Genomic DNA, 19,383 nt, shown 5'->3' on the forward strand with positions numbered 1-19,383 from the left:
TTAAAATTTTATGGTTGATGCACTTTGATAGAGAGTGTGATTAAGCATTTAAGTAAAGTAACGGTGTAGTAAAATGAAAGCATTTGGAGTTCTGTTATGACCGTAAAACCAAAAAGCAGTATATCCTAGAAAAAAGGAAAGCTTAACTGAATTTCTGGTATATCAATCAGTTTAAATTTGTAGCTTCGTATAATTTGGCATATTTGTATAGATTTTTTTTTTCATAGGGAAAAAGCTCTAGTTTCATTATGGATTCAGGCAAGACGATTTGGTTTTTCCATTAATAGCTTCCCCATTAATACACTTCCCCCGACTGCCACTCACTTTGACTTTTCTGTGTCTGACGTGATGGATTTGGGGTATGCGATGTCATCACGGTTTGTGACACCCGTCAGTCGAGCATCCTGACACTAAGAAGAAGTGACCCTGCAAACCTTAGAGCTTTTCTTGCAGAACTGAGGACACCGCCAAGAATAACCTGTCCGGTTCTGTCGTATCCCCTGGTCACCTGATGTGATCAGACATTAACGGTTTGAACAGGCCGTTTCGCCCTAGCCGTGCTGCCAGCCCTGCATAGGCAGGGTCTCTTCTCGCGGCCGCACAGGCGTCTAGAAGGCGTGCTTCAGGCGCCCATACACATTCGGGAAACATGTTTCTGGCTTTTGCGATCAGGCGGATTTATTAACAACAACGAGGTCACAATAAATCATGACTTGCTGATTTATTCCAAAAGATCTATGTAGCAGTAAACAACACCATTTACATTTAATTAGTTTTATTGAACGAAAGGCAATTTTATTTGTAATGAACCACATGTTATGATTAAGGATGTATTTTAATGACCTTTAAGTAATGCGAACAAATGTTGCCCTTGACCTGATAGCAGAGGCTTTCCTACATTATTGAAAACTTCAGAATGATTTTTAAATTATCGTGAAAAGCTTCGAATGACATTCTCATTATTGTGCCATTATTCAGTCATTTGATGTCTAATATACTAGATGAAAGGCATTCCTCTGAATGTTCATGTGCATGTAGAAGTGAGGATTGTTGCTGGGGTTGCTCCGATCTCCATGTATCAGAAGGTAGTCTGTTGTACGCGAGCTTCACGTTTTGAAAAATATTTCCACAGCGTAATGCTGAAATGAGGAAGGATTCCCAGACGCGCCTTCTCCCAGGAGCCGCTTGGCTGCTTGCTAGGCATTCTTGTCGTATCTCCCTAAGTCTACAATTGTGACACGATGTGTTTTTTCTTGTGCAAACCAGCTTGACTTAATTAACTTGAAAATAACTTTCTGTTAGTTAACGTATACTCTAAGCTGCAGTAGCCGACCCGCTGTGGTGAGCTGCTGTGCTCACCCTTCATCCAGCGGAGCATCTCTGTTCTCTAGAAACGTGAAAATGCATCGGTGCGTGTTTTCCAGGCCCTGATGAAGGTATGTGAGTGAGCTTTCCCAGGTTCGGCAGACTCTCAGAAGAAGTTACAGGGCAGGAGAGGAAGGGGTCTCCTTCTGCCCTGCTGGCAGTTCTGCACCGGCAGGGGCCGCCCTCGGCGTCGCGGGCAGAAGTGGCAGCTGTGGTGTAGTCATGTCCCCCTCACCCTGGGGTCCGGCTCCGGGGTGTCTCTTGAACTCTGCAGTTGCAAGGGTATTTTCCGCGGAGGACCGTTTTGGTAACATTCTCAGAGTCATTTTGGGAGGTTCAGTCATGAGTCTCATCCCTCCGGGTGTGTTTGGAAGTGTCTCGTTCCATCTAGCAGGCAAATCCCTTTCTGCCCCTGAGATCTAGAGCGGTTTCTGCTTCCCGAACCGATACACCACAAATTAGAAGAGAGAGGTTTTTCCCCCTCACTCACCAGCCCAGAGGTCGGTGGTCCGAGGCTGAGAGGGCAGCTCTGTCGTCATTGACATGTGACCCTCACCTGTGTCCCACGTGACTGCTCCCCTCCAGCCTCGCCAGCAGGAGGGGAGGGCAGGGGCGGGGAGAGGGCCTGTGGGCCTTACGGCACACACCCACCCCTGCTCCTTGTGCTCTGCCCCACGTGGTGAGAGCTGGAAAGAGGGGTGAGGGAGGGAGGGAGGGTTCTTCAGTGGCGCCATGTGCCCAGCGAAAGCCTGAAAGTCCTGTCTTTAACAGGAGTCTCCGCCACACCGTCTCTTCCTTCCGTTTTCTGGTGAGTTTCTCTGAGTTGCTGTCGTACTTCCTACTGGGCCGTGTGCACCGACACTTCCCAGTTAGCTCTCTCGGAGGATTTTGCTGCCCTTAGAACGGGATGCTCCCTCTGGAGTTGTTATGGTTACCACTTTTATTAGAATCAGTTCTTGCACACTTGTTGTTCAAGCAACTCTAGGCTGCTTGAAGACTTGTGTGCTCCCCACTCACCTGGGTTGAAATTAAAGTAGGAGATAAATGTAAGCAGCAAAATAATACGTTTTCTAGAAATGAAAGAAGCCGTAACATTTTAGACTGTTGCTTGTTTTTTGCTAAAGAATATTTTCTTTCTTTTCTTTCTTTCTTTTTTTTTTTTTTTACATTTATTTATTTTTGAGAGACAGAGAAACAGAGCACTAGTTGGGGAGGGATACAGAGAGAGGGAGACACAGAATCCGAAGCAGGCTCCAGGCTCTGAGCCGTCAGCACAGAGCCCGACGCAGGGCACAAACACACCAACTGTGAGATCATGACCTGAGCTGAAGTCAGACGCTTAACTGAGCCACCTAGATGCCCCAAGAATATTTTCTTTAAGCCCGCCAGTTGGGGCTCCTACTGGGAGAGGAGAGCTGACAAGCCTAGCTTAACTAGGTCTTCTGGGAAGAGAAGCGAGTAAATACGAATCTCTAATATATTTTAAGAAATCTGAGAGGATACCACAGTCTGAACAGAAGCTGCCAAAAAAGACCACGTGGTAAGTGAGACCACTTAGAATGACATGACTGCTGAAGTAGAAGCAGGCAGACAGGACTGGAAGGTGAATTGTTCTGTGTCTCTGAGCGCAAAGGCCAGAGATGAGAAACACCCCTCGGTGACTGTCGTTTCTCCTTGGTCCTTATGCTGCCTGCGGTCATCTTGTGTGTGTGTTTTCTGTGATGTTGAGGCCAAGTCAGCAGGCAGTAAATTGCACATAATGAAACTGCACACACTTGCACCTGTGAGGCCATCACCGCAGGCCAGAAAGCAAGTCCATAGCCCTCGTGACCGTCTGCCATCACCTGCCGCCCTCGTCCGCGTCCATGCTTTCAGTCTGGTCCGCCCTCTCGCGGCTTCTCGTCCGCCCGCCTCTGTCTGCAGACAGTCTGTCCTTAACATCAAATGGAAATTCCTTCTATTTTCCACCAATAAATGAACAGTGTTACCCGTCTTGGTATTTATGTCCCCTCCCTCTGATCGGTTACGATGTTCAAGAATTGTTTCTTCTCCTGTGGAACGATGATTCTTCCACCACTTTGGCCACCACTGCTCTTCAGAGACCTTGGCCGGCAGTCCCCCCTCCCTCTCCTTTCCTGACCCTCCCTCACGGGCCGGGCAGCCGTGTCTCAGTTTTAGTTTAGGTGAATGTATTTACAATTGTTTTATTTTATCTATTGGATTTTCATTCAGCTCTTTCTCTTTTCCTACTCGCTGGAGATTGCAATACACACGTAACTAAAAGTGTCTTGTAAAAAGGTAAAATTGTGTCACCTGACATAAAGTGTGAGAACTCACCCTGTCCTTTCTTCTGAAAGTGTATTGTGCCTTTTCTGCACGCATCTACATTCATACGCATTCATATACTTTTTATATGCATTATATCTGCACGTAAGCTGTTCCAATGTTTCCCTTGTATTTTAAAGAAATATGAAGTGGAAAAACAGCATTTTTGTTTTCCTTTTGCTGTTTATCATTTCTGTTCTTCACCGTTCCTTCCAAAAGGCTGAGTTTCTACTGCATAACATTTCCCTGCCGCCTAAACAGTTCCCTTCTGTTAATATTTCTTGTAGTGTATGTCTGCTGATAGTGAAGTCTCATTTTCATTGATCTGAAATCTCTTTATTTCAGCTGTTTCGGTAAAAGATATTTTTGCTGAATGTGGAATTCTGGGTTGACCTGTGTTTTTCCTTGTAGCGCTTTAAATATTTTGTTCCACTGTCTCCTGATTCCATTATTTCTAATGAGAAATCAGCATTACTTTGATCGTTGTTCCTGTGTGTAATATGTCATTTTTCTCTATGGATTTGTGAGATTTTCCTTTCTTTGTTTTTTTGGCAGTGTGTCTTTGTTTTTTGATGTTGTTAGTGTTGTTGTTATTGTTTTTTTGTTTTGTTTTGTTTTTAAATCTGTGTAGGGTTTTTCTCGGCTTCTTTAATCTGTCTGGGCTGTTAACATATTTAGCATGTTTCTAGTCATTACTTCTTCATAGGTTTCCTTCGTTCTTTCTCCACTCTTCCCAGGATCCCAGGCATAAGCATGTTAGACCTCTTGATATTCTGCCAGTGGTGCTGTGACCATATTCTTTTCTAGATCTTTTTCCTTTGTGTCTTCAGAGTCATTATCCCTCGATCTCTCCCTGAATTCACTGATTCTGTTCTGTCATCCCCAATCTGCTAAGCCCATCTAATAAACTTATTTCAGGTGTCGTATTTTTTTAATTCTAGAATTTCCATTTGGTTCTTTTTCCTTAAATGTAATTTTTGTGTGTGTGCTTTGGTTTCACATTTATTATTGTTTAGGAGAATATTTTTCCTTAAGTCTTTGAGATGTTATAATTGCTGTGAAATTCTCATCTCTTAATTCTGATCTGGTCATCTCAGAATTAATCCTTTTTTTTTTTTTTTTTTAAGTTTACTTATTTATTTTGAGAGAGAGAGAGGGTGCTAGTGGGGGAGGGGCAGAGAGAGAGGGAAAGAGAATCCCAAGCATGCTCCGTGCTTCTCACGAACTGTGAGATCGTGACCTGAGCTGAAGTCAAGAGTTGGATGCTTAACTGACTGAGCCACCCAGGTGTCCCAGAATTAGTCTGTTGATTGAATTCTTTGCTGAATACAGACCTTGTGTTCTTTTTTTTTTTTTTTAATGTTTTTATTTATTTTTGAGACAGAGAGAGACAGAACATGAGCAGAGAAGGGGCAGAGAGAGAGGGAGACACAGCATCTGAAGCAGGCTCCAGGCTCGGAGCTGTCAGCACAGAGCCCGACGCGGGGCTCGAACTCATACACTGCGAGAACATGACCTGAGCTGAAGTCGGACGCTCAACCGACTGAGCCACCCAGGCGCCCCCAGACCTTGTGTTCTTGTCTCTTCATAGGTCTAGAAATTTGGATTCTTTCTTCCGCATCCAAATGCAGAAGATTGCATTTGGATTCCGCATCCAAATGCAGAGATTCTGGATGGTCTTATGTCCTTCTGAAGAGTGCTGTGTTTTGTGTTTGGTTTTGTTTTAAGTGGTAGTTAACTTGGTTGAAGTCGAACTCTGAACTCTATCTTTCCTGAGGTTGGGGGCTGCTGGAAACCCACCCCGAGTGTGGGTTGTGTGGGGTCAGGATGAGACGATGCCAGAAGTTAGGGCCCCTCTGAGGCACTGTCCTGTCTCAGGTCCCTGTCTGCACCATCACTCTTCAGCTGCTGCGGTTGCCCCAGTCTTTGACCTCTGTCTCTTTTGGCTAGTCTGTGGTTTTCTGTCTAGATACGGCAGCCACGCTAAAACGTTGGTTCTGAGACAAACCCAAAATAAAACAGGTAACAAAAGATGAATACCAGAACTCAAACAATGGTAAACTCTCTGTGTTGGGGGACCTTCAAGACCACCCCCAATTTTTTTATGGTTATTTATTTATTTTGAGAGTGAGTGAACATGAGTGGTGAAAGGGTAGCAGGGGAGGGAGAGAGAGAACACCACACAGGCTCCCACTGTCAGCACAGAGCCCAGCATGGGGCCCGCCCTCACGATCTGTGAGATTATGACCTGAGCTGAAATCAAGAGTCAGATGCTTAACCGACTGAGCCACCCAGGTGCCTCAGGACCACCCCCAGTTGTTGTTTTTTTTAATGGTATTTTTTTTCACTTTTAATTTTATTTTTTATTTTTTAAAATGTATATCCACGTTAGCATATAGTGCAACAGTGACTTCAGGAGTAGATTCCTTAATGCCCCTCCCCCACTTAGCCCCTCCCCCCTCCCCCAACCCCTCCCATAACCCTCAGTTTGTTCTCCATATTTATGAGTCTCTTCTGTTTTGTTCCCCTCCCTGTTTTTATATTATTTTTGTTTCCCTTCCCTTATGTTCATCTGTTTTGTCTCTTAAAGTCCTCATATGAGTGAAGTCCTATGATTTTTGTCTTTCTCTAATTTCACTTAGCATAACACCCTCCAGTTCTATCCACGTAGTTGCAGATGGCAAGATTTCATTCTTTTTGATTGCCGAGTAATACTCCACTGTATATGTGTGTGTGTATATATATATCCATTCATCCATCGGTGGACATTTGGGCTCTTTCCACACTTTGGCTATTGTCAATGGTGCTGCTGTAAACATGGGAAGACCACCCCCAGTTTTAATGATTCCCTAGGAGGACCCCCAGGACTCAGCACACAGTCCTCCTCATGACCACGATTTATTCCAGCGAAAGGCCACGGGCGCAGACAGCCAGCTGAAGGACTCGTGGGGCGAATCTGGAGGAAGCAACATGCGGGTTCCAGAGCCCCTCCCAGTGGCCTCACGCGGGGTGGGCTGCACACCCCAGCAGCACGTTGGGAGAACACGTGTGAAACGGCCCTATCAGGCGAGCACAGTGGGGACTCACGGAGGCATGTGCCCAGATGCCAGACTCCCGGAGGGAAGCAGGAGTTCGGCATGAACCGGGTTTCCTGAACTCGGGAGGTTCTCATCTGGGAGTGGTGGGGACCCGCCTGAAAGGCACGTTGCCAGACCCCACCCAGCCTTGCGTGCGAGCAGGCCTTTCCCGAGTCGGCTGTGTTCCTGTCTCGGCTCAGCCCACCCCCTCGGCCGTGGTGTCCTTCCGGGAGGAGTGCCGGCCATATCGCCCTTGAACCTCACGCAGCGCGGGGAGAGCAGCCGGCTCCCTCGAGAGGCCTGGCCGCGGCCTCTACAGCCACGCAGTCCACCGTTCGCGCCGCGTCTGAGTGGGAGACCCCAGCAGCCGCTGCTCTCGGTCCCGCAGCCCCTTTGAATCTCCAAGGCCAGTCTCTGGCAGCGGGAGGGGGGGCCTGCCAACAGCTGTGAGCGGCAGCCGTGACCTTACCCTCCCCCGTGCTCCTGCCCGGTGTCAGGGCCTCTGCTGGGCCACCTGCAGGCCTCATGTCGCCCGCCCAGACTTTGAGCCGGAAGGGTTTTATGCAGGAGGCACAAAGCATTTTTTACAGGAACTTTTTTTTTTTTACATTTATTTATTTTTGAGAGACAGATCGTGAGCAGGGGAGGGGCAGAGAGAGAGGGAGACACAGAATCAGAAGCAGGCTCCAGACTCCGAGCTGTCAGCACAGAGCCCGACGCGGGGCTCCAACCCACGAACCGTGAGGTCATGACCTGAGCCGAAGTCGGACGCTCAACCGACTGAGCCACCCAGGCGCCCCAGGAAAATATTTTCATATAGCTTAATCCTGAAGACACACTGTGTTTAGGAATTGGCCAAGAGGAAATCTGAATCTTCAAACCTTTTCACAGTGCCTTTACATGCCCCCCGCTCCCCCTTCTGTCCCGATCTTTTACTGGGGAGTGGCCCAGAAGAGACCATTCCCTTTCTGGGACAGTGGCACTTAGTAATCAGACGGCCTTACTCTAATGTGCACGTGCAGGGAGGTGAGGGAAGTGGGGTCAGGCTCATGGTCCTCTGTTGCAGACCATGGCTGATCTGGAACGCCAACCACAAGTCAGCAGCGGTGAGATGTTCCCGAGACAGATGGGGCCGTGGAGGGGTCACCAGGAGGGGTGGGCCGTCCCCTTGGAGCTTGGGCAGGGGTCGCACGTTGGTACCAGAAGCATCTTGATTTCACGTGGCCCACCAGAGCACCGGCCCTTGATCGTGGGCAGCTCAGGCGACCCCGGCCCAGCCCACGCCCAGGTGGTTTCTGTGGTTAACATCCCTCCCAAGGGTCTGAATTCTTGCACCGGCTGCAGCTCCAGGCTGTGTTTGCGAGCCTCTGCCTGCATTCGGCGTGGCACTGCTCGTGCCATGGTCGGAACAGCCCTGGCGGACAGCGTCACATCCAGCTTGGAGTCCGGTGCAGGCACGTGGGGTCTGTGAGTCCAGGCTTCAAATGATGCGACTTCCCGGCCGGGCCGTGAGAGCTGTGCTGCAGACCCGGCATCGGCCCTGCTCCGAGGACAGTTTGAGGGCAAGGTGGAGGTGCGCAGCAGGGGTCCCTCCGGCCTCCCTCCGTGGGGTCCCATCGGGAAGCCCACCCTGGTCAAAGGTCCACCGCCCACAGCTTTTACCTTCCTGTGCAGTGAGCTTGAGTCTGACGTGTTCCTGTGTGAGTGGCTAGTTCTCTCTTTTTCCACGAATTGTTTCCGTATTCACTGGGTTGTTGTATCAAACCCGCGTTTCCACTACAGAATTCACCTTAAACTCAGAAGTGCGTTCGACTGTGGTTGAGGGTTTTCAGTTATCCTCAGGCGCCTGTGCCGTCTGCCGCTGCTGAGGAGATCGCTCACGGAACCGAAAGGGAAGCCAGCCTGCCTTCAGAGGGCGGCAGGGAGACTAGGTCTGGGGGGACGCAGAGGTGAGGGCACTGCCGAGGCGTGTGGGGCACAGCAGGCTGGGGTTCTGGGCCTCCTTGTTGCTGTGTCCTTGACGTTTCAGGCCCGTCGTAAGGACAGATTTCTTAAGTTTCTGTGTAGTGTTGTACTTGTCCAGCTTTTTGATAGCCAATTAAGATTATATTTTTAAACACAAGTGAAATATCAAGAACTAAAAGACCTTTATTAGTTTACTCTGAAGAACTCGGCTATACGTAATCTACATTCGTGGGTATAACTCACCCACGTACAATATTATTTGTGTTCACGTGATTCGGTGTGAAAAATAGACTAGCCCATTTAGATGGTAACAAACTTACGATGTGTGCTTTGGGGTTTTGTCTTATAGTGTCGGTTATATGCTGGGCACTTTAGGGTGTGTGGTGTCACCACACAGAACAAAAACGAGGTCCCTCTCCCCTGGGCCGTCTGGTGCCCAGTGCAGTCAGAGTCCCATGTGGGTTTTGGTTTTGCCAAAGTCCAAACAGACGAGGAACTTTCCAGTGTTGTAAACCCTTTGTGATCTCCCAGTAAAAACTATCATGCACCATTAAAAACTTGAAATTTGTTTTCAGTACATTTCACTTATTATAACTTTAAAATTATATACAGAGAGAGTTTTAAAAACTAAACTAAGTCAGCAGACATACCTTTATAATTGTCTTAAAATGAGGTGCTTAAGATGTTATCTCTGGAGACTTAGCTATTTAAACTTCCGTGTTGCCAGTGAATGGAATATCCTAAACCATTTCTTTCCTACTTCAACCCCAGTTCTGGGAAAGTCGCTATGATGTGTGGATAGCTGAAGCCTTCCCGTACAGTCTTACAAATACAGATCATGGGGATGTGGTTCAGGCACATGGGAGAAATGCACCACGCTCATGGCTGTAAGGAAAGCAGTTGTGTATAGCAAATGCAGTAGCTGCTGAAAGAAAAGCATGTAAACAAATCTAGGATTTGCTAGGTTGTTTTATAAAACTTCTGCGGAATTGTGAGCTTTACTTAAATCTCACTAAATTCTTTGGTACCCACTAACTCCTAAATACTCACACACGGTCTGACAAAACTTCAAAGCATACAGATGGGAAGTATACCTTCGCCTTTAAACTTGGGCCCGTGGGGCAGCCGCAGGCGGTAGGTGTCGTGTAAGTATCGCCCACGTGCTTTTGACACACACCTGTCATTAAGCAGCAGCGGTGTGTTAGAATCAAGAGAAATTGCCGCTCGTCTGTTGAGCTCATGAATGATTTCTCTTAGTTGCCCTTGCATCCTGACCCATAGAGTTGGCGCACGAAATACAGGAAAACCGGCCGTCGCTTTTGATAACAATACGTGAGCACGAAATACAGGAAGATCGGCCGTCGCTTTTGATAACAATACATGACAAATGTTAGTTGGTAATTGAAAATTTTACACGTAACTTTACTTAATTATAGTGTAATTAATTCGGATATTCTGTATTCCAGGACCTTTTTTCAATCAGTGCTTATGTTTATGCTCAGAAGCCACAACTGGATATTCACAGTTTTGAAGGCACCTTTACCAGGGTAAGTTAAGTCTTTTGTTAAATACAAATATATTCATTGTGCATATAAGTTAAAAATAGCAAACCTTACATTTGAAAGAGTACTCAGAGAATTAAAACAGAAGTTTTGAACTGAAGCGGGAAAGCCTAGAGAATGTTTCCAGTTCTCAAATCTCCATGTATCCAGTCTCCGCGTGTTTCTGTTTAGCATATTTACTCTGGAAGAGGTCTTCACCCTGAAAATACTAGGAGTCAGTAAGATGAAGTCTGAAATTGCCATTTCAGCTTCGACTCTGTGTTATAGTTAATACACTAGAATAGCCACATCGTCGCCTGATTTTAGTAAGCGGGTGTGTGGATGGGCATGTGCGTGTTCATTTGCTCACATAGACGCGTGCGTTTCGTTGAACTCCCTTTTCAGTATTGAGGTGTTTTACTCTATCTCGAAGTCCCTTCTCCCCAGTTATTTGATAGGATTTGGACGACTCAGTAACTTTGGATTTAGCAGCTTACACTGATACTATAAATGCCTTATAAAAATTAAGGGGTTTTAGTACCTGACTGGAGTTTACTTTTAATTGGTGCAATTGTTGTACAAAGATTTCTGTTGGTGCAGTCAGCTTCGTTTCATTCTTGGTCACACACCAGGTGAGCAGGTGTCCTTGTTGGGAAAGCACTTACTACGTGTCAGACGATGGGCAAATTATGGGAATGCAAACAGGCGTGCCTGTGGGGGAGATGGTCGTTGTTCTGTAACTTTGTTATTACATGTGCTTCAGTGAGAAGAGCATGTTCGAAATGTTGGTGGAGACACATGAGGAAGTGTATAATGAGGTCTGGAGAAAACCAAGATCTTTCGTGTTTTTGCAAAAATATTTATGGAAAAAAGCACTTCTAGTTAAAGACGAGTTGGCACATGTGAGAAAAAGCCTGACGAAAGGGCTTCATTAGTACAATAAATTAAGAGTTATTAGCTTAGCCACTGTTAATATTTTGGAAAATTATTTGCTGTCTTCCTTCCTGGTTCCCAGCTTTGTCTTGCTTACCACTTGCTAAGAGCTGGAAGTGTCTGCTAGACGATGTGTGGAATCACACCGACTTCCGTGCGAGTGTGCGAGAGTGTGGCCGAACACGACCAGGCTGCAAAGCGCAGTTCACGCGGTGCGTGGCGGAGTGTGTGACTGAGCGTGGGTGTGCGCGAGTGAGCGTGCGGGGTGGGGGAAAGAAGGATGGGGAAGGGCAGCCAGGTTCCATCCCCAAGGTCTGGTCGAAAGAAGGAAGAGGCCGTTTCAGGATTTCCAGCTTAGAGAGGATGACATTGGTGCTTGTAAAAGATCCCGGGCAGTCACGTGCATTTATGTCCCCCCAGCCTCCCCGGACCGATCAGGCCGCACGCCTGGGAGAAGGAAAAGACTGCAAACTGCAGTTTTCTGTAAGGAGAAGTGTCCAGAATGGCAGGGTCTGCCCCAGAGCCAGGGCGCCACACGGGCGGTTGGTCTCGGGGTTTTGACTTCATCAAGGCCACGGTTCACCCAAGTTACATGTACTTCGTGTGAATTCTGGCACGTTCTTGATACGCGTGGTTCAACCACCCGCCTTCCGCGGTCTCCTTTGGGTGTTTCCAACAAGATTTTGTTTCACTCCATTCAGATACGTCGTCACGTTCTGGGTTGTTTAAGGAGAAAAATTGTCATTTTTGTGTGCGTCTTTCCAAAAGGAGGAAAGAAAGAAACCGTGTTGAGTAGCTGGTTTCGCCACCAGAAAATGGAATTCACCAGTTTAATTACTGAAGTATGAAGTCAACGTTTGAAGAAGTGATACCTGCTTAGATTCCTTTTTCAGAGCCTGATACACAGAGGAAACAATATACGCTTTGTATCAGCCTGAGTAATTAAATAAGAATCAGAGCAAATTAATTCACGTGCCCTGGGGCAGTGCATGTAGTACGTACTTTGCTGCCTGCGCGGAGTCTGGTCGTCGCTTTGTGAGTCATGTCAGGATGACCTCAGCTGCTCGCTGTGTGACATTCTGAGTTACAGAAATGATTCGTGTCATTATTAGTGGCACAATTGATTTGCTTATTGTTCAGGACCAAGCAATTCTCTCTGAAGTTTAGAGTTTAAAACTAGCCAGTTTTGAAATAGTAGCAATGTTTGTGGGCCATTAACACCATTCAAGCTTCTTTATAAATACGTTTTCTGCTGTAATTTCTTAGAACCAGAGCACACGTCCTTGTTCAGGTCTCTTCCAGTCAAAATACTCCCCTTCTAAAAAGCAAATTTCTATTGTTTGCTAAATGCGGAAAAAACAGCCTCAAATGGTATCCTTTTGCTCTCTCCCTCCCCAAAGCAAATTTCATCTTGGCAAACTGTAACATTAAGGAGGCAGAAACCCGGGGAGAAAGTTCCTCGGAGATCGTTTCTTTCCCATCTTCCCAGTGTTTATTCTGTCCTGTGTGAGACTGGTAAGGAGCTATGTCTTACAGTGGTTTTCTTGATATTAGAAAAAGTTTAAAGTCCTTCCTCGTTATCCAGAATTGAAACTGCATAGATACCGTGCTGTTCACGCACAATTGTGAGAGAAAGAGACTGATGCGTTCACATGATTAGATAGTCGAGGAAACGTAGAGGGAGAGCCGGCTGAAACTCCCGAAACGGAATGGCGCAGAACCTTTCTCTGCAGTTTAGGTAGATGGCCTGTGGTTCGTGTGGAGTTTTTAAGGCCCTTACTCCTCTCGGGTCTGACGCAGCGGGGGACACCGTACCAGGCGACCGGCAGCGGCACGCATGCTTAAACCTACTTCCGTCGTCATCAGGGAGCCGGAAGAGTGGCAGACCGCCGCGGTCACGCTGTGGTCCTTGCGCGGTCGCGGGCGCACTGGCAGCTGCAGGCGGGCGGCCTGGAGGAGGAGGAGCGGAGCCGCGCAGCTGAGGCCGGACGGCCGAGGGTCCTCACGGGCGCGCCTGGGGGAGGGGCTCCGCGTTCCTTTGCTGTCTTAGTCACTTCCTGGACCCACGGGGACGCCTGCTCCGTGCTCGGAAGGTCAGGGTCACCACCGTGGTTGCCTAGATAAGCATAGCAATTGCCACGAGGCAGTGGAAGTGAGTCAGAGTTCATATTAAAAAGTGTTCGTTCGTTTCACACCTTAAACGATAAGTGTGCGAGGCAGCACTTGGCAGGATTGACCCAAGTTATAGGCTCAGTTTGCTAGGTTGTGGCTGAAATGCCCAGATGAACACATAATTTAAAGATGTGCTATGTGGACCATATTTGGGAAGCAGGAATGAGACTAACAGAGCTTTCTGTCTGACGGTGTCTGTCAGAGTCGCATTCTGAGACCATCTCTGAATGGATCGGAAGTCAGTCCTTTCAGTTCAGTTACAGATTCAAGTACGAAACAGTTGATGCATAGACGCCACCTAGTTCTCTTTTGAAAGTTGATGCTCTTTCTGTAAAATCATGAAGGCCCAAGGCAAAACTCCGTTTTCTTGGGCTATTCATTTCTCAGGCAATGGTCATCTCTACTTGGAACGGCTACGCTGCTTGTAAAAACGGGCCCACGTGGCAGCCTGGCACTTTCCTGTGGGAGAAACAAGCAGGGGCCTTGGAGTCCCCGAGGCACAGGGCTGAATATGCTTGGGCGTCGTAAGAACCCCAGGCTGCGGTGTCTCACCCGAGCGTGGGCTCTGCTTAGACACCCCACGTGTTTGAATGAATCGAATGGACTCTCCTCTTCACACGGGGTGTAACTGAGGCAGCATTAAATGCCCGCCTCGGCTCTTGAAACGAGTGGGTTGTTAAGGAACGGCAGCCACCCGTGTTCTGAACCCTGCACGGCATCCGGGTCTGGAGGCTGAGAAAACTTCTGTGTCCGGGGGTGGCTTTCTTCTTAGGGTGACGTAAAGCAGTGAGGGGAGACACTGAACGCAGTGCTCGGATCGAGGAGGCCGACCGGCTGCTGGTGTTGCTGTCGCGTCGCGTGCCTGCGAGGCACCTGTGGGTGGAGCCCCGTCCCTGGACTAAATTTAAGTCCCGGTATGTCACCTGACAGATGTTTGCAGTTCTAGGGGACATATTCTGGGAACTGTCAGGTTGGTTTAGATTTTGTGCCTCACGAATAAATCAGAGGATCAGTTATATTAGAGAACCAAATATCTAGAAAGGATATTCCATGTGATTAGCAAAATGGCCAGAATTTATATCACTTCGAAATGGTTTGATGAGTGAATAGAAGGAAAACACCAGGAGCATAAACCTCTGTTTCTTACATTCATTTTGTTTGTTTGTTTGTTTGTTTTTTGAGAGAGAGAGAGAGAGAGAGAGAGAGAGAGAGAATGAGTGGGGGAGGGGCAGAGAGAGAGGGACACTCGGAATCCGAAAAAGGCTCCAGGCTCTGAGCTGTCGGCACAGAGCCCGACGCGGGGCTCGAACTCACGGACCACGAGATCATGACCTGAGCCAAAGTCGGACGCTTAACCGACTGAGCCACCCAGGCGCCCCTTTGACAATTTTAATTTCTTTCCTCCTTCCCAAATAATTTTGATTTCTTTGTGATCTTAAGGTATATATCCCTACAGCAGATTATCAATTTTTAATAGAAAGCACTTCTACAGAGAGTGGCATTATGTAAGGGAGACACACAGCGCTCAGGATGGCGGAGGACCTGTCACTTCTTGGAGACGTACAGGCAGTTGGCCACCACCCTGGACATCTTCCCCGCGGAACTTCTGGGTGCAAGGCTGTGGACTTCTGTAACTCCCTATTCTGGAATGTTCCATAGCCAAAGTTACAATACTTTATAGACGGGGACTTCAGATTAAGGGGAAAAGGTCCCAGATTTTAGACAGTTATTTTAGGTTTTGAACATAAACGCGAAAATATAAAGATAACTGGAGCGTGCATTACTGCTGCGGTGACTGTGGCACGTGGCTGTGCTTGACAGCCACGCGTGGTCATTGCTAACGTGCAGCTTCAACTTGAGATTTGGTTCGATGGAAAGTCTCTGGTGTGATAATAATATTAAGGAGAAATTAAACACAACTGTTGCCTTTACAGAGACAGACACATACATGTTTCAGTTTTAAAATAAAACACAGATACACTTTTTCTCCCCTGAGTATACATACATTTGAAAAGCATAACCCGTGTCCTTAGCGCCAGGCAAGGAGTTTATTTGGCCACACCTACTAAATAAATGTCGATGCGTTAATTTATAATATATCTGTGATAATATTTTACAATTTCCCAGGAGTGCTGTGGTGTTATTAAGTTACGTATTAGAAGATATAATGTTAGTTTGCTCTGTGGAGAAATGAGAACATGTAGTAGTTTAGTGAAAATTTTAAATTACTTTATATTGAAGTTAAATATCCAAAAAATGAATTCATTAAAGTAATTCTTCCCACTTGTAATTTCGTTTTTAAATTTCCATTACTTTTGTGATTTTTTTTTTCATTTTGTTAAGGTAAGACACACATAACATAAAGTTTACCATCTGACGCATTTTTTAAATTGTTTTATTTTGAGAGAGAGAGCGCACACTCGAGAGCACACGAGCGGGGGAGGGGCAGAGGGAGAGAGAATCCCAAGCAGGCTCCGCGCTGTCAGCGCAGAGCCCGGTGCGGGGCTCGAACTCACAAACCACGAGATCGTGACCTGCACCCGAATCAAGAGTTGGACGCTTAACCGACTGAGCCACCCAGGCGTCCCCCCATCTTAAGCGTTTCTAAGTGTACAATGCAGTGACGTTAGGTAGGTTCATAGTGTCGTGCAGCCTTCACCACCATCCACCTCCGTGTTGTTTTCATCTCGTAAAACTGAAAGTCTGTCCCCACTGAACGCTAACTCCCAATTCCCTCTCCCTGCAGCCCTTGGCGACCACCATTCTCTTTTCTGTCTCTGAGATGGTTTTGGCTAAGCGCCTCGTGTAACTAGAATCCTACAGTATTTGTCTAATCATGACGGGCTTATTTCACTCAGCATCATGTCCTCATCGGTCGAGAGTCGGACGCTTTTGTCCTGTGTTTTCTTCTAACGCTCTTGTTGTTGTAAGTCTTACGTTCAGGTCTTTGATTCGTTTTGTTACTTTTATACGTGGTATTAGGGAAGGGTGGCTCTACTGTTTGGCAAGTGGATATCCAGTTTTCCCAGCATCATTTGTTGGAAGACTCTTTTCCCCAGTGTAAAGTCTTGGTACCCTCACCAAGAATTATTTATCCGTATATGCAAGGGTTCATTGTATTCCATTGGTCTTCGTGTTTGTCTTTATGGCAGCACCACAGCGTTACGATTACTGTAGCTTTGTAGTAAGTTTCAAGATCAGAAAGTGTGATTCCTCCAGTTTTGTTCTTTTTTTTTTTCCCTCCAAGATTGTTTTTGGATATTGGGGTCCCTTGGGGTTCCATATGAATTTTTGGAGGGTTTTTTCTATTTCTGCAAAAAAAAGGTCATTGGGATTTTGATGAGGGATTGCATTGAATCTATAGATCACTTTGGGTAGTATTGACATTTTCACAATATTGTCTTCCAATCCATGGACGTGGGATGTGTTTCCATTTATTTATGTCTTGTTTACATTGTTTCAGCCGTTTTGTAATTTTTATTTTATAGGTCTTTCAAGTTAGTTTCTAAATATTTTATTATTTTTGGTGCTAGGAGGAATCGTTTTTATAATTCACTTTACAGATTGTTCACTGTTAGTGTATATAAATGCAAGTCATTTTCGTGTGTTGACTGTGTTATCCTGCTACTTTGGTGAATTCATTTGTTCAATCAAAGAGTTTTCTTGTGGAATCTTTAGTGTTTTCTACTTTTAAGGTCATATTATCTGTAGACAAGTAATTTTACATATTCTTACCCATATGGCTTTTATTTCTTTTTCTTGCATAATTGCTGTAGCTTGAACTTCGAGTACTATGTTCCAAAGTGAATAGATACAGTGAAAGTAGGCATCCTGATGAAAAGGTTTCAGTCTTTTACCACCTGGGATGATAGTCTCTGTGGCCTTTTCATGTATGGCTTTTATTTTTATTTTTTAAATTTGTATAAATTCAAGTATAATTAATTAACATACGGTGCAGTATTGGTTTCAGGAGTAGGACCCAGTGATTCAGCACCTACATGTAACACCCATGCTCATCCCAACAAATGCCCTTAATATGGCTTTTATTTATGTTGAGGTAGTTCCCTTCTCTTCCTAGTTTGTTGAATTCATTTTTTTTTTAATCATAAAAGGGTATTGAAAGGTGCTTTTTCTTCATCAGTTGGGATGTTCGTGGGGATTTTTTTTCTTCATTCTGTTAATGTAAGGTATGACATTGATTGGCTTATATTTTGAACCAACCTTGCATTCTGCTTGGTCATACTGTATAATCCTTTTAATATTTTGCTAAATTCTATTTGCTAGTATTACAAGATTATTGCATTAGTGACCATAAAGGATATTGATCTCTAGTTTATTATTCTTGTCATGTCTCTGTCTGGCTTTGGTACCAAGGTTGCACTGGGTTTATAGAGTGAGTTAGGAGATGTCCCTCCTCATTAATGTTTTGGAATGTTGGAGAAGGATGGAAATTACTTTTTCTTTAAATTTTTGGTATATTTCACCAGTGAAGTCATTGGATCCAGGGTGTTTCTGTATCAGATTTTTTATTATTGATTCAGTCTTTTAACTAGATATAGGTCTCTTCTCATTTTCTTTTTTTTTTTTTTTTAATTTTTTTTTCAACATTTTTTATTTATTTTTGGGACAGAGAGAGACAGAGCATGAACGGGGGAGGGGCAGAGAGAGAGGGAGACACAGAATCGGAAACAGGCTCCAGGCTCCGAGCCATCAGCCCAGAGCCTGACGCGGGGCTCGAACTCACGGACCGCGAGATCGTGACCTGGCTGAAGTCGGACGCTTAACCGACTGCGCCACCCAGGCGCCCCTCTCTTCTCATTTTCTATTCATGATTAGTGTTGGGAGGTTTTGTGTTTCTAGAAATTCACACATTTCATCAAATTTCTTGGCACACAGGTGCTAATGTATTCTCTTATAATCATTTTATTAACGTAGAATTGTAGCGGTGTCCCCACCTTGGTTTCTGATTTCAGTAGTTTGAGTAGTCTTCTTTTTTTCTTAGTCCACCTAGCTAAGGGTTTGCCAATTTTGTTGATGTTTTCAAAGAACCAACTTGTGGTTTCATTCATTTTTTTGAAATTTTTTATTTAAAACAAATTTTTTTAACGTTTATTTATTTTTGAGAGAGAGAGAGAGAGAGCGCAGAGGAGGGGCAGATAGAGAGGGAGACACAGAATCCAAAGCAGGTTCCAGGCTCCGAGCTATTAGCACAAAACCCGACGTGGGGCTTGAACTCATGAACCACGAGATCATGACCTGAGCCAAAGTCAGACACTTAACTGACTGAGCCACTCAGGCGCCCCAGCTTTCATTCATTTTTTTAAATTGTTTTTCTGTTATTTATTTCATTTGTCTCTGTTCTCATCTTTATTTTTTCCTTCCTTCAGCTAGCTTTGGGATTAGTTTATTCTTTTTCTAGTCCCATAATTGTAAAGTGAGGTCATCGATTTGAGAGCTTCCTCTTTTTTAATATAAGCGTTTATCGCTGTCAGTTTCCCCCTTAGCACCACTTACGTTGTTGCACTTCGTAAGTTTTTGTAAGTTGTACTTTCAGTATCATTTGTGTCTGAGCATCTCTTAATTTCCTTTGTGATTTCTTCTTAATTCATTCGTTGTTTAAAAGTGTTTAATTTCCACAATTTTGTGAATTTTCTGTTACTGATTTCTAACTTTATCTCATCGTGGTTGGAGTAGATACTTCATATGATGATCTGTTGAGACTTCATTGGTAACATAAGGTCTGTCCTGGGAAATGTCCGTGTTCACTTGAGAAGAATGTGTTTGCTATTCTGGGTGGAGTGTTCTGTATGTCTGTTAGATCTAGTTGGTTTATTGTGCTGAGTTTTCTATTTACTTACCTGTGTCTGATGGTTCCAGCCATAATTGTGAGTGGGATACTGGGGCCACAATTGTGAATGGGATACTGGGGCCATACTTGTGAGTGGGTACTGGGGTCTCTAACTATTACTGCTGAGCTGTTTCAATACTCTTAAATTCTGTCAGTT

At 45.5% G+C, this 19,383-nt stretch overlaps 1 protein-coding gene across 11 annotated transcripts in view; it reads left to right on the plus strand.

Moving 5' to 3' along the window:
- Positions 1-19,383, plus strand: part of ATP9B (ATPase phospholipid transporting 9B (putative)) — a 252,976-nt gene that overhangs the window by 104,302 nt on the left and 129,291 nt on the right. For 9 of the 11 annotated variants that reach the window (XM_053902858.1, XM_053902856.1, XM_053902864.1 and 6 more), the window contains one exon: positions 10,199-10,279. The exons of the other annotated variants lie outside the window; for them this stretch is intronic. In XM_053902858.1, coding sequence (XP_053758833.1) covers positions 10,199-10,279 — 81 coding nt within the window. The remainder of the gene's footprint in view (positions 1-10,198; positions 10,280-19,383) is intronic. 11 annotated transcript variants of the gene reach the window in all.

The sequence above is a fragment of the Panthera pardus genome, unplaced genomic scaffold, assembly GCF_024362965.1.
Source record: "Panthera pardus isolate Hobbes unplaced genomic scaffold, ASM2436296v1 HiC_scaffold_15, whole genome shotgun sequence".
Taxonomy (NCBI): domain Eukaryota; kingdom Metazoa; phylum Chordata; class Mammalia; order Carnivora; family Felidae; genus Panthera; species Panthera pardus.